The sequence below is a fragment of the Odocoileus virginianus genome, chromosome 4 (genome assembly GCF_023699985.2).
Source record: "Odocoileus virginianus isolate 20LAN1187 ecotype Illinois chromosome 4, Ovbor_1.2, whole genome shotgun sequence".
Lineage (NCBI taxonomy): Eukaryota > Metazoa > Chordata > Mammalia > Artiodactyla > Cervidae > Odocoileus > Odocoileus virginianus.
Window position 1 is genome coordinate 15,355,071 of NC_069677.1, and position 12,649 is coordinate 15,367,719.

The window sequence follows — 12,649 nt, forward strand, 5'->3', positions numbered from 1 at the left end:
CTGTATTTGTAATACTAACCAAAATATTTTCTACATTGTTAATTGATTTTTTTTTTTTAAGGTAGAATAAGAATGCAGTGTAGTAACAGAAAAGGCTAGATTTTCATTACCTCAAGTTTCTTTGTTACAATGTCTTCTAAATTAGGTTTTACAAAATTCATTTCTCCTTATAGGTATGCGAGGATTCATGACAGCACATGGACAGCCAGACCAGCCTCGATCTGCGCGCTACATCCTGAAGGATTATGTCAATGTAAGTGAACCCTGCCTCTAGTTCCTCTCAAATAAGTAAGTAGGTCTTTTTCCATTGCATGTGGTTAGGGTAATGGCAACCAGCTGGCTTATAAAGGAGATATTTTCTCTTTGATACTGTTTTATAACTGGAATTGTACCTTTGATCCAGGGGAGCCAGCATTGTATAAAACATAGAAAGGACTGACATGATATGAAATAGATGAACATCTTTGAATATCTGTTACCAGTAAAGGTGATAAAGTATGTAAGTCTGTGAGCTATTATTTTTCTGTTACAGTGAGGACATGGTGAGTTTGGGGTTTTTCTCATCAGCGAAATAGGAGTTCATAGTACCTATCTCTTGAGATTATTATGGGAAATAAATGAGAGTGGTGTATATGAGTTGGAGACAGACACCCCCATATACACAAATACCACTTAGCTCAGTGCCTAGTGTAAAATTAGCCCCGGTAGTTTTATTAGTAGCAGTAGTAGTAAGCTATTTCTTTCCACAAAAAGTATTGCAGGGGGTATAATAATTGGCTGTGAGGATGTCACTTTATTCCCTCCCCTTCTCAGTATGTCAGCAGTGGGGCTTTGGGGGCACAGAAATAAGAGGGCAGCTGTGTTCTTTTTTAGTTTAGGAAGAAAATAGTTAATACTTGTATGGATGAATTATCTATTAATTATTCTTTGCCATTTGTAAATCTGTGAAGGATGGGGTGGGGGTGGTGGTGGTGGTGGTGGTTCAGTTGCTCTGTTGTGTCTGACTCTGTGACCCCATGGACTGCAGCACACCAGGTTTCCCTGTCCTCCATCATCTCCTGGAGTTTGCTCAAACTCATGTCCATTGAGTCTCTGATGCTATCTAACTGTTTCATCCTCTTTCACCCTGTTTCCCAGCATCAGGGTCTTTTCCAGTGAGTCAGTTCTTTCCATCAGGTGACCAAAGTATTGGAGCTTCAACTCCAGCAGCAGTCCTTCCAGTGAATATTCAGGGTTGGTTTCCTTAAGGATTGACTGATCTCCTTGATGTCCAAGGGACTCTTTAAGAGTCTTCTCTAGCACCACAGTTCGAAAGCATCAGTTCTTTGGGGCTCAGCCTTCTTTATGGTCCACCTCTCACATCCATACATGACTACTAGAAAAACCATAGCTTTGACTAAACAGACCTTTGTTGGCAAAGTGATGTCTCTGTTTTTTAATATGCTGTCTAGGTGGAGGATGGGGAAAATGACTTTAAAAAGTCTTTGTATGTATATATGGTAGAAAGAGGAAACTTGGCACCCAGTGAACAATGGCATTAGGCCCAGTGTCCCTATTAGTGCAGCCACACTATCCAACTGCATCCTGGCTTTTGTTTTGGAAAATACTCACATTAAGTATAGGGGTTCCCTGGTGATTCAGTCAGTGAAGAATCCACCTACAATGCAGGAGACTGCCTGCAGTGTAGGAGACCCGGTTCAATCCCTTGGTCAGAAGATCCCCTGGAGAAGGAAGTGGCGACCCACTCCAGTATTCTTGCCTGGAGAATCCCATGGAGAGAGGAGCCTGTGGGCTGCAGTCCGTGGGCTTGCAGAGTTGAACATGACTGAGCGACTGAACCACCATCTACCACGTTAAGTTTTGGATTGGCCAAAAAGTTTGTTCAGGTTTTTACATAAGATGTTACAGAAAAACCCCAAACAACTTTTTGGCCAACCCAGTGTAATCACATACTTGGGCTGAAGAGTACGTTAAACAAGACTCTAGGGGCACAGAGAAGAAAGATTTCATTCTAAGTTAGGACTGTGGAAGGAGTGAGGCCTCTAGAACAGTAAGGATCATCGTCTGGGTGTTAGGACTCTCTGGTCGCAGTGACCAGAACTCAACTTGACTGTCAAAAGGAAGAAAGTTCCATCAGTGTACCCTGGGGAGAGGCCACCTCCGTGAACTTGACACAGATGCTCTGAGGATGCGCTGTTACCACATGTGTTGTCTCTGCAGGGCAAACTCCTGTACTGTCATCCTCCTCCTGGCAGAGATCCTGTGACCTTTCAGTACCAACACCAGCGGCTCCTGGAGAAAAAAGTGAATGGTGGGGAAATAAAAATGCAGGTGGTTAGAAATAAAAAGGCACATCAGATTGAAAATATAGTGGATAAAACTTTTTTCCATCAGGTGAGTTTTAAAGTTTTTCTTTAACTTCTGATCCATTATACTTTGTGTAACAGGTTTGTTGGAATGTCATTTACTTATCATTGAATTCACCCTTTTAAAATATATGACTTAATAGTTTATGGTATATTCACAAAGTTATGTTAACCATCACCACCATCTAATTTTAGAACATTTTATCACTCCAAAAAGAAACGTTGTACCCATTAGCATTCACTTCCCATTCCCTACTTCACCTAGCCCCTTCCAACCAGTCATCTACTTTCTCTATAAACAGATTGTCTGTTCTGGACATTTCATATAAATGGGATCATACACTGTATGATCCTTTGTGGCTGGCTTCTTTAGCTAAGCCTGATAGCTTCAGGGTTCATTCATGTATCCGTACATATTTTGTTTATTATTGCCAAGTAATATTCCATTAAATGGAATATACCACATTTTGTTTATTCATTTGTCAGTTGATAGATATTTGGGTTGTTTCCACTTTTTGTATATACAACTTTTATGTACATTCATGTGCAGGTTTTTCTGTGGACATGTATTTCATTTCTCTTGGGTGTATACTTTGGAGTAGGATTGCTGGGTCATTGGAATTGCTATATAGTTAACTGAATGAGTAGCTGCCACACTTTTTTCCAAAGTGGTTATACCACTATACATTGCCACCAGCAATGTATGAGGGTTCTAATTTCTCCACATCCTTGCCAAACTACAGAAGGTAGTGATATTTAAGCTAGGCTTTGAGAAACAAATGAAAATGTGTCAGTGGGAAGAAGAAGTGATGAAATTTCCAGGCAGAAGGAGTTGGTGAACAGAGGCAAAAAGATATGGGAGTGTGGGCTTTATAGGCACAGAACCCATGTTGCAGGTGACCCTGTGTGCCGTTGTAGGGAATATGGACTTGATTCCCCAGTCTACATGGAACCTTCAGAGATCTCTGAGGACAGGACTTAGATACAGATTAGAGAACTCTGATAGAAGTGTGGACTCTGGATTCAAGGAGTCTTGCAGTGGTCCAGTAAAAACCAGTGAACCCCTGGGTTAAAGCAGTGGGGATGGATAAGAGGGGAAGATGTACGAAGTTCTAGAGACTGGAGTCCACAGAACTCAGTGCCTAACTGTTGTGACAGATAAGAAGAGAGTGTGTCATCTTGGCGGCTGAGCAGGTTCTTATACCACTGGCCGAAATAAAGAATGTAGAGTCAGCTTCTAACTGAGTTGCACAAGTAGAATTTTGATATCAAGAGAGATTTCCAGAAAATAGCTGGTAATATGAGGATTGTTATAGATGGTGTTTGAAGCCATGGGACTAAACAAAAGTTGAAGGCAGAGTGAATGGAAGACAAAACTCTGAGAAACTTAATTCGGGAATGGGGAGAGAAAGAAGAGCAGTTAGAGATGGAAGTCCACTATCCTGGAGTTCTCTACAAGCAGCTCTGTGCGGATCCTCTGAAAGAGATGGCTGACACCGCCATTAATATCTTCCCTTATTTCCTAGGAAAATGTGAGAGCTCTGACCAAAGGAGTTCAGGCTGTGATGGGCTACAAGCCTGGGAGTGGCTTGGTGACAGTAACTGCTGTGAGCTCTGAGAGGGGGGCTGGGAAGCCCTGGAAAAAACATGGCAACAGAAATAAAAAAGAGAAAAGCCGCAGACTCTATAAGCACCTGGATCCATGAACTTGGACTGCAGCAAAACTGGCACCTTTGCTGTGCATCTGTGGTGCTATAGAGCGGACCCTGGTGATGCACACACAGCAGCCGGTGTCAAGACCGAGGGCCTCCTCAGAGCACCAGCCCAGACCAGCCATTGTCTTAGGTTCCCAGAACCCTGCTCCTGTGGAAGGCTGATTTAAGATGAGGGAATTTATGATGTATATTTGTGTAAATATATACACAAATGCATAGTAATTTATAAATTGGGAATTTTGGGGAAAGATATTAAAGTTCAGTTTTTACTTGGTGGGTTTTTTATTGACTCATATAGATTTATTGCTATTTGGACATTTCACATTCTTTAAATGATTTTAATTTGCTAAAACATGGCTGGATTTTTTACTACATGATTAAATTCATGATACTCAACCTCAAACACATACCCAGCTTACACCCCTGATATGGCAGAAGGCATATCAGATCTTGGAACGGGGGTTGGCATGGGTGAGTTTTAAACCCTGTGGAGAGCATGACCTACTGAAGATTACTGTCTACATGAGTCTCCACCCCAGAGGGGAGCATGTGCTTTTTTGTGTCATAGATGGTTTTGGAAATTTAATGGAAGTTATGGACACTTTCTCCAGAAAAATGTGCATTACCACCTACGCAAAGTTGCAAAATGTATCCAGAGATTCATAGACCCCAAAGTTCATGAATTCACAGTTAAGAAGACTTGCCTTTAACTGACTGTAATATATTTGGTATATTTGAAAATGTGTTCTATCTGGGGAATTTAAAATTTTTTATTCACCAATTTAACAAATACTCATTGACCAACTTTTCTATTTTGATGAAGTCTAAATTTATCTTTTTTCTTTGGTTGCTTGTGCTTTGGTGTTAGAATTAAAGTATTGCCAAATGCAAGATTACTAAGATACACATATTTTTTTCTGAAGAGTTTTAGGGTTTTAGCTCTTAAATTCAGGTCTCTGGACCAGAGTTAACTTTTGTAGGTAGTGTGAGTCAGGAAGTGGATCAGCTTTATTCTTTCACATGTGCATATCCAGTAGACCCAGCACCATTTGTTGAAAAGGCTAGCATAAATGTGAGGGCATTTCTAGAGATGTACCTTTGAGAAGTCAAACGTTCGTGAGTGGATAACAACTGTCAATAGTATCGGAACCAGTTTTCTAGCAAGTACAGCTTGTAAGAGATAGATGTCTCTGCAGATTCCCCCTTGCCACCCCCCCCCCCCCCCACACACACACACACTCCACATCTCTTGGCATCATGGCATCCACCTACCCACAGCCCAGCTCCTGTACAGGCTGACAGCTTGCCACAAGCCCTGTGTTCCCTGCTTTCCCACAGGAGGTCTTTTCCTGCACCCCAGAAGCTTGCTCAGCCCTCACAAAGGGCAGCTTGGAAGTGCATGAGGTTGAACCTCCACAGGGTAACCCCCAACCAGTAAGGAGTGGGGGCTGGCTGGTAAGTACCCCGGGTTCCTGTCACGCAGCATTCTATGTTTATCACAAGATCCTTGGTGGAACGGAGCCCTATTTGCTCATGGTTAAACTATCTTGTTAACCCAACTTTCCTTGCTCTTCTCCATACGCTGTCTCACTTTGCTTCCTCGCTTTTGCTTCATGGATTTGCCTCCCAAATAAACTAACTGAACCTTAGTCTTTGCTTAGAGTCTGAGGAACCCAAACTGGGACATCCTGAAGGGGAATTTCTGTTTTCACTTTTGCTTCTGCCTGGAGTATGTCTTCCTAAGCTGACTTGAAATTTTTAAATAGTATGCCCACACTTGTAGAGATTAGTATTTTGAGATTTTTGAAGGGCAGTCATTATCACCTTATTGTTTTTAATTTTTTCCAATATTTTATTACAGGGAACATACCATTCTTTTAAAGCAGAACCCGCTCTACATCTGCCATCTATTTACTTTCAGGAAATTAGAAGGAAGTAAAGTTTTGTCAAGAAGCCAATAGCAATGTTTCCTTTCTGGGTGAACAGGAGAAACCTGATAGCAGGCCAGAGATCCAAGTGCCACCTTGTTCTGTTAGCCCTTTCCCCTCTTCAGTCTTTGTGGAGAAGTGAAACTGCTTCAAATTTCCACCCTTAAGAGCCATTTGTTGTCTGTGTGTTCAATGTACTGTATACTAGTTGAGGGTGAGAGGCCATACAGGAAGGAAAGTGCTTTCAAAAAAGTCTCCAGTTACAAAAAAGTAACAACAACCATTTTGAGCAATTTAAAATCAAAGACCTAACCTGATTCTGTGGTTAAGACTCCTATTCCACTGCAGGGGCCCTGAGTTCTATCCTTTGTGGGGCAACATCTCACATGATGCTTGGCATGGCCAAAACAACAACAACAAAATAGTTTTAAATGTTTTATTAAAAACAAGATTGTACAGTGTGTTGATAACAAAGTTCTAAATAGAACTCAGGACCCTAACAATCCTATCACTTGCTTCAATCTTGACTCCAATTTGTCCACGATGGGACTGTTTAAGATTTGGAATGGCCAGTATTTCAAAATGCATTCTTTAGGGATTTCCTGAGTGATGCAGTGACTAAGACCCCACACTCCCAATGCTGGAGGCCCAGGTTAGATCCCTGATCAGGGAACTAGATCCCACATGCCTCAACTAAGACCCTGCATGCTGCAACAAAGATCAAAGGTCTTGTGTGCTGCAACTAAGACCTGGGGTAGCCAAGTAGATAGATAGATATACATTTTTTTAAATGCATTATTGTAGAATTAATTTCTACATAGCAGGTAAATTGGTCAGCCTGCTGCAGCCCTTCCTTCTTTAGGACAATGCCAGTGGCTGCAGTGCCTGCCAACAGGATGTGCTTACGAGCTGTGTGGGGAGGAGGTGTGTTACGATTCCCTTGTTAAGTTTTCCTTTTTGTCAAACTGGACCATGGCCAGAAGACATGGCCTGGGAGGAGCATGTAAAGGAACTGAGTCGCTTCCTGAGGGTGGATCAGGTGGAGAGCCCCATGGAAGGTACTGAAAGAATTTGGGAGGGAGGGAGTTGGTTAGAATTCATCATCCTAAGTGTCCCCTACAAGACGGAGTCCTGGCTCCCTTGGGACTGGACCGACTGCCCCTCTCACCCGGCTCTACCTGCTGCAGCATCTCTGCTGCCGCCTGTGCCCAACAGGCCAGCCCTTCCTGCCAGCAGGAGCACCTGATCTCAAAGCTCAACTCATGCGTTTCTTGAAAGCCTTCCCCAGTGTACTCACATACACAATACTAGGTATTGTTAGAGCATTTCCAGTATGTTCCTAAGTACATATCACTCTCTGGCCTGTTTAAAAGTCAATATTTTCATTCCATATGTATTTTCCTTACTATGTGCCAAGCACCGAGTTTCGGAGACAGATACGAACTCAACCACGGCAGGGTGCTCACAGCCTGGTAGAAAGACAACACTTAGCATGCTTGAAAGTTCCTAACAGAGGAGTAGAGCAGGTACTGGGCCCCTCAGGACCAAGACGCCCAATCGCCTGTGAGGGAATACCATCCTGGTGGAGCAGGTTTGGAAAGGAAAATCATCCAGTTTCGTTGTAGATGTGCTAAATTAAGACATGCAAGACATGTCACATAGGCAGTTGCTATGTGAGACTGAAATTTGGGAGTTCTGAGCTGTGGATAATTCTGGAGACCCAGGGGCAGAAGACAGATGCTCCTGGCACATGGTAGAAAAGAACTGAGCTGTGTCTCCATTAGCTGACGTTCCTTTTCACATTTTCATTGAACCACATTTATATATAATATATACGTATGTATGTACTTAGCTGCGTTGGGTCTTAGTTGCGGTGCAAGGGATCTTTAGTTGCGGCACGTGGGACCTATTTCCCAGACCAGAACACAGAGCTCCAGCTACTGAATCACCAGGGAAGTCCCTAAACCACATTTGTTTTTAAGTAGATCTGAGGCTCTTCCTGGGAAAGACAATAACAGTAATAATTGCCAGAGTTGGCATGTGCCAGATGCTTTATCTGCAGGATCTCTAATAATCACAGTAACTCTATGGTAGGTACTCTTGTTATCAGTTTACAGGTAAGAATACTCCCATGCAGAAAGGATCAGCGCTTTACCCAGTCATAGCTGCAAGGAGGCAGAATGTGAATTCCAGTCCAATATTATCCAAAACCCACACTTTTCTACTGCATCGTCCGATGTCCCCAGATATCCAGTGACTGGAAACAGCTCCCCACAGTTTCTCCACCCCAAGCGAGGGCCATCTCATAACCCAGTTTCTCATAAGCATCTCCCAGGAAGCTTGCATAAAACAGTGCAGTTGGCTGGATGATGGCCCCCAAAGATACCAAGTCCTGATCCTTGGAGCCTGTAAATGTTACCTTGTATGAAGAAAGGGTCTTTGCAGGCATGATTTAGTTAAGGATCTTGAGACGGAGATTATTGTGGATTATTTGAGGAGGCTGCAAACACAATGTCTTTATAAGAGAGAGGCAGAGGGAGATTAAACAGACGAGGAAAAGGCAATATAGACAGGGAGACAGGAGGTAGAGACTGATTAGAGTGATGCAGCCGCAAGGCAGGGAGTGTTCGCAGCCATCAGATGCTGGAAGAGGGGGGACAAGAAAGAGCTTCTCCATTAAAGTGCCAGGGAGTAGGGCAGGCACCAGATACCAGATGCCACTAGGGAATAGAGCAGGCAGCCCAGGAAACACCTTGATTTTAGTCCTGTGACACTGATTGCAGACTCTGGGCCTCCAGGACTGTGTGGGAATGCATTTTTGTTGCTTTAAACCACAAGATTTGTGATGATTTGTTTCAGCGGACCCAGGACACTAATCCATGTGGATTCCAAGGACATACGCCCAGGGAGCTGGATTTAGTAGGTCTGCTTTTTGAAGGGCAACCAGAGCGATTCTGATACTGACAATCTGTGGGCCACACCGCCTCAACTGCTCAGGCCGGACAGCTGTAGGACTTAAACCCTTAAGTGCTAACCACTGGACTGCCAGGGAATTCCCTGCAACAACTTTCAAATTAGGTCCATTTCCCCAGGATTTATGCTGATGCTGAGGGAGAAGGAAACCATAATAAAGACTGAATCAAGTTAAACAGTGGTAATTTCAGGTCTAAACAAAATTGATAGTATAAGGTGATCTTGGGCCTGGTAAAAGGGTAACACCAGACTGCGTGGACAGTCCTCACCTTAGCAAGACAACTAGTGGGATAGATTATTTTGGAATAGACCTGCCTCTGGGAGCTGCAGGCACCAGAGGAACCCAGGATCTAGGTGGCCACCAGTCAGTACTCACAGGTGATTAGATCAAGGCAGAGACGACCATTTGTAAGCACAGAGGAAAACACCGGAAGAACCCACAAAAACCCAGAAGACAAAAACAAAACCAGAAGACAGAGATTAGACTATGAGTATTTATTGTTTATAGACTATGAGAAACTTGGGTTACATATATTTTCCCTTTTAATTTTCCCTCTAATCTTATCTTGCGTGTATGTGTGCTCAGTTGTATTCAACTTTGCAACCTCATGGACAGTAGCCTGCCATGCTCCTCTGTCCATGGGATTCTCCAGGCAAGAATACTGGAGTGGGTTGTCATTTCCTCCTCCAGGCAATCTTCCCGACCCAGGGATCAAACCTGCATCTCCTTCATTCACAGGTGAATTCTTTACCACTGAACCAACTGTTTTAGTTGGCATTAATTTTATATCACTTCGTCTTAATCATTTTACTATTTGAATTTTGGCCCCTTTTGTTTAATATTTTAATTTAATCTCCATTTGCTCAATTGCCTATTTAATATCTTTCTCTTCTACTGTACTGTAAAGATAGGTAGGAACCATGTCTGTTTTTCTCAACAGTGTGTCCCCAGCTCTTAGCACAAAGACCGACAGTGTTCATTTCTCCTGTGAGTGATCATAACTTTTAAAGATGAATGAACCAGTGAAATAGCACAGCCACTTTGGTTAACAGTCCAGTAGTTCCTCAAAACTTGAAACAGAGTCACCATGGGACCCAGCAATTTCACACCCAGGTATATGCCCAGGAGACTGAAAACCTATAGCCACACAAAAGCTTGTACACAAATGTTCATAACAGCATTATTCATAATGTCCAAAAAGTGGAAACAACTCAATTGCCCATCAAATGATGGAAAGATAAATAAAATGTGGTACATCCATACAGTGGATTATTTTTCAGTCATGAAAAGAAATGGGGACTTCTCTGGTAGTCCAGGCCCTAAGACTCCAAACTCCCAATGTAGGGGACCCCACTTCAATCCCTGTCAGAGAACTAAATCCCTGCATGCCTCAACGAAGATGGAAGCTCCTGAGTACCACAACCAAGACCCGGTGCAGTCAAATAAATAACAAAGAAATAACATACTGATATATGCCACAATGTGGATGAGCCTTAAAAACATGATGCTAAGTGAAAGAAGTCAGTCACTAAAAGGTTATCTATTGGATGATTCCATTTATAAGGAATGTCCAGCATAGACAAATCCATAGAGACAGAAGCTGTCTAGGGCTGGGAGTGCTTGAGGGGGATGGAGAGTAACTGTTAGTGGGTACTAGGTTTTTTGCCAGGTAATGAAAATGTTCTAAAATTAGATAATGATGGTGGCTGCAGCAACTCGGTGGATATGTTAAAAACCACCGACTAGTACACTTTAAAAGGGTGAATTTCCTATGGTATATGAATGGGATCTCCATAGAGCTATCTTTAAAAATTAAAAAAAGAAATGATACAGTCAAGTCTTTAAGTTATTAAAATCAACAAGGAAAATTTTTAATTATTATAGTTTATTTTCAAGAAAAATAGTCCTATGTACTTGAGTTGGCCATGTGTCTGAATGGGAGGGGACAGATTGCAAAAATCAGGGGGCTCCCTGACGGGGGTCGCCGCCCAGGAGGACTTCACTTCTAGAGCCCCGCTTGGGCAAATGGTGGGGACGCAGGCTGCAGCTACAGCCTCAGAAAAGAGGGTGAGAGAGGATGCCGGGGAGCGCGTGCGATTTCTGTTTGCTGGCCTCCCACCGCACCCTTTGTATAGTGCCGTTTTAACGATCTCACACCTCTTGGGATCACCAGAGTCCAGGCGGCTCGCCAGGAGCCAAGTATGTATTGTTTGGCTCAGGAAATGTGGGGTAATGAAGGTGCCTCCCACTGGGCTGGCAGGTCACTGTATTCCGCTCTGGCCTCGGGTTTGGGGGATGGGTGACAGCGAAGGGGTCCGCGGAGCCGCGCCGCCGCTGTCTGGGGGGCAGGGAGCGCAGCCTTTGTGCTGAGGCTGCTCCGGGCTCCCGCCGCTTGGGGGCGGCCTCCGGCCCGCAGACCCCCGACAATAGCAGGAGTGGTGGGGAGCAGCACGGTTCCGGAAACTTTTCCCTGGAGTCCTGACCGCCGCCGCCCGCCCCCGGGAGCGCGGAGCTGGGCGCGCCCATCTGCGGCCGGCGGACGGTGTGATCGGACCGGCCCGGTGCGGCGGAACCGAACACAGAAGGGGGCGTGCGGGGCGGCAGCGCCCGGGCCGCGGGCAGCAAGGGAGGCTGCCCGCGGAGGCGCAGGCACCGGACTGGGCGGAATGGAGCCAGCCATGGGGGAGGCGCCCAGCCCCGCACCGGCGCCCGCGCTCTGGGACTGGGACTACCTGGACCGCTGCTTCGCCCGCCACCGTGTCTGCATCTCCTTCGGCCTGTGGATCTGCGCCTCCTCCTGCTGGATCGCCGTTCACGTGCTGTAATGGGGCCCCGGGCGGCCGCGGGGGGAACGGGGCGCTGGCCCTGCTGACTCGCTCTTGGGAACCTAGAAGGAGGAGGGCAGAAAGGGAGGATGCAAGAGGCAGGACAATTCCAGGGTCGAAAGGAACATTTGCTGTAGACTGAAATCAGATACTTCTTTCCGGATTCCACGAACGAGGAGGCTGGGCTGGGAGCCCACAGAAGGCTGGGTGGTATGGTGGACGGGACCGTGGGCTGGAAGCCGCCAGTCCTGGGTTCTCTTGTCAGCCTTTCCCCCACTGACTGACTGTGAGCTGGGCGAGCTGTAAAGTCCCTGGCGCTCACTTTTCCTCACGTAAATGGGAATGTTAGCACATAGGACCGGCTGGGAGGATCCAAGGAGTTAGTACTCGTAGAGCTCTTCCTAAGTGCTCATTAAACAGCATTATTATTGCTCCCGCACTGCCATCCACCCTTGGCAGAGGACATGGGCCTGTCTCTCAATGTTTCTGGCCTCAGTTTACCCACGGCCCTCCTAGCTGAGAAGGGGAGAGGCAATTATCTAACCCTGGCCACACACTTTGCCCTGGTCTGTCCAACACCTGAAGTGGTCTGGCCGAGTGATCACCATAACCTGGGTTCTAAGGGTGATGTCTGACTAAAGATGGTCTCTAGGTCTTCTGCCACCCTGTTCCAAGCTCTGGAGGATGGTACCCTGCCATGTATTCCCTAGGTGGGGCGGGGGGAGCCCCCAGGGAGGCTGACACCTGCTTACCTTCACCACTCAATCGTGTTCACCTCAAGTCTGATGTTGCTGGAGAGAGTCTGCAGGCCATGAGTAAGAAAACACTTGGAACATTTGCT

At 45.2% G+C, this 12,649-nt stretch overlaps 2 protein-coding genes and 1 long non-coding RNA gene across 6 annotated transcripts in view; 2 read left to right on the forward strand and 1 right to left on the reverse strand.

Moving 5' to 3' along the window:
* The window catches only part of LSG1 (large 60S subunit nuclear export GTPase 1), a 26,695-nt gene extending 22,262 nt beyond the window's left edge, over positions 1-4,433 (forward strand). Inside the window, exons 12-14 of the mRNA XM_070466211.1 lie at positions 174-253; positions 2,221-2,394; positions 3,893-4,433. Of these exons, the coding sequence (XP_070322312.1) occupies positions 174-253; positions 2,221-2,394; positions 3,893-4,072 (434 nt within the window). The 3' untranslated portion in view covers positions 4,073-4,433. The remainder of the gene's footprint in view (positions 1-173; positions 254-2,220; positions 2,395-3,892) is intronic.
* LOC139034732 (uncharacterized) overlaps positions 1-12,147 on the reverse strand; it is a 13,177-nt gene extending 1,030 nt beyond the window's left edge. Inside the window, exons 1-2 of the long non-coding RNA XR_011487239.1 lie at positions 11,716-12,147; positions 2,143-2,292 (exon numbers count right to left, since the gene is read on the reverse strand). This is a non-coding gene — a long non-coding RNA (uncharacterized lncRNA). The remainder of the gene's footprint in view (positions 1-2,142; positions 2,293-11,715) is intronic.
* The window catches only part of TMEM44 (transmembrane protein 44), a 46,808-nt gene continuing 45,709 nt past the window's right edge, over positions 11,551-12,649 (forward strand). For all 4 annotated transcript variants that reach the window (XM_070466209.1, XM_020877275.2, XM_020877276.2 and 1 more), the window contains exon 1: positions 11,551-11,804. In XM_070466209.1, the coding sequence (XP_070322310.1) occupies positions 11,650-11,804 (155 nt within the window). In that variant the 5' untranslated portion in view covers positions 11,551-11,649. The remainder of the gene's footprint in view (positions 11,805-12,649) is intronic.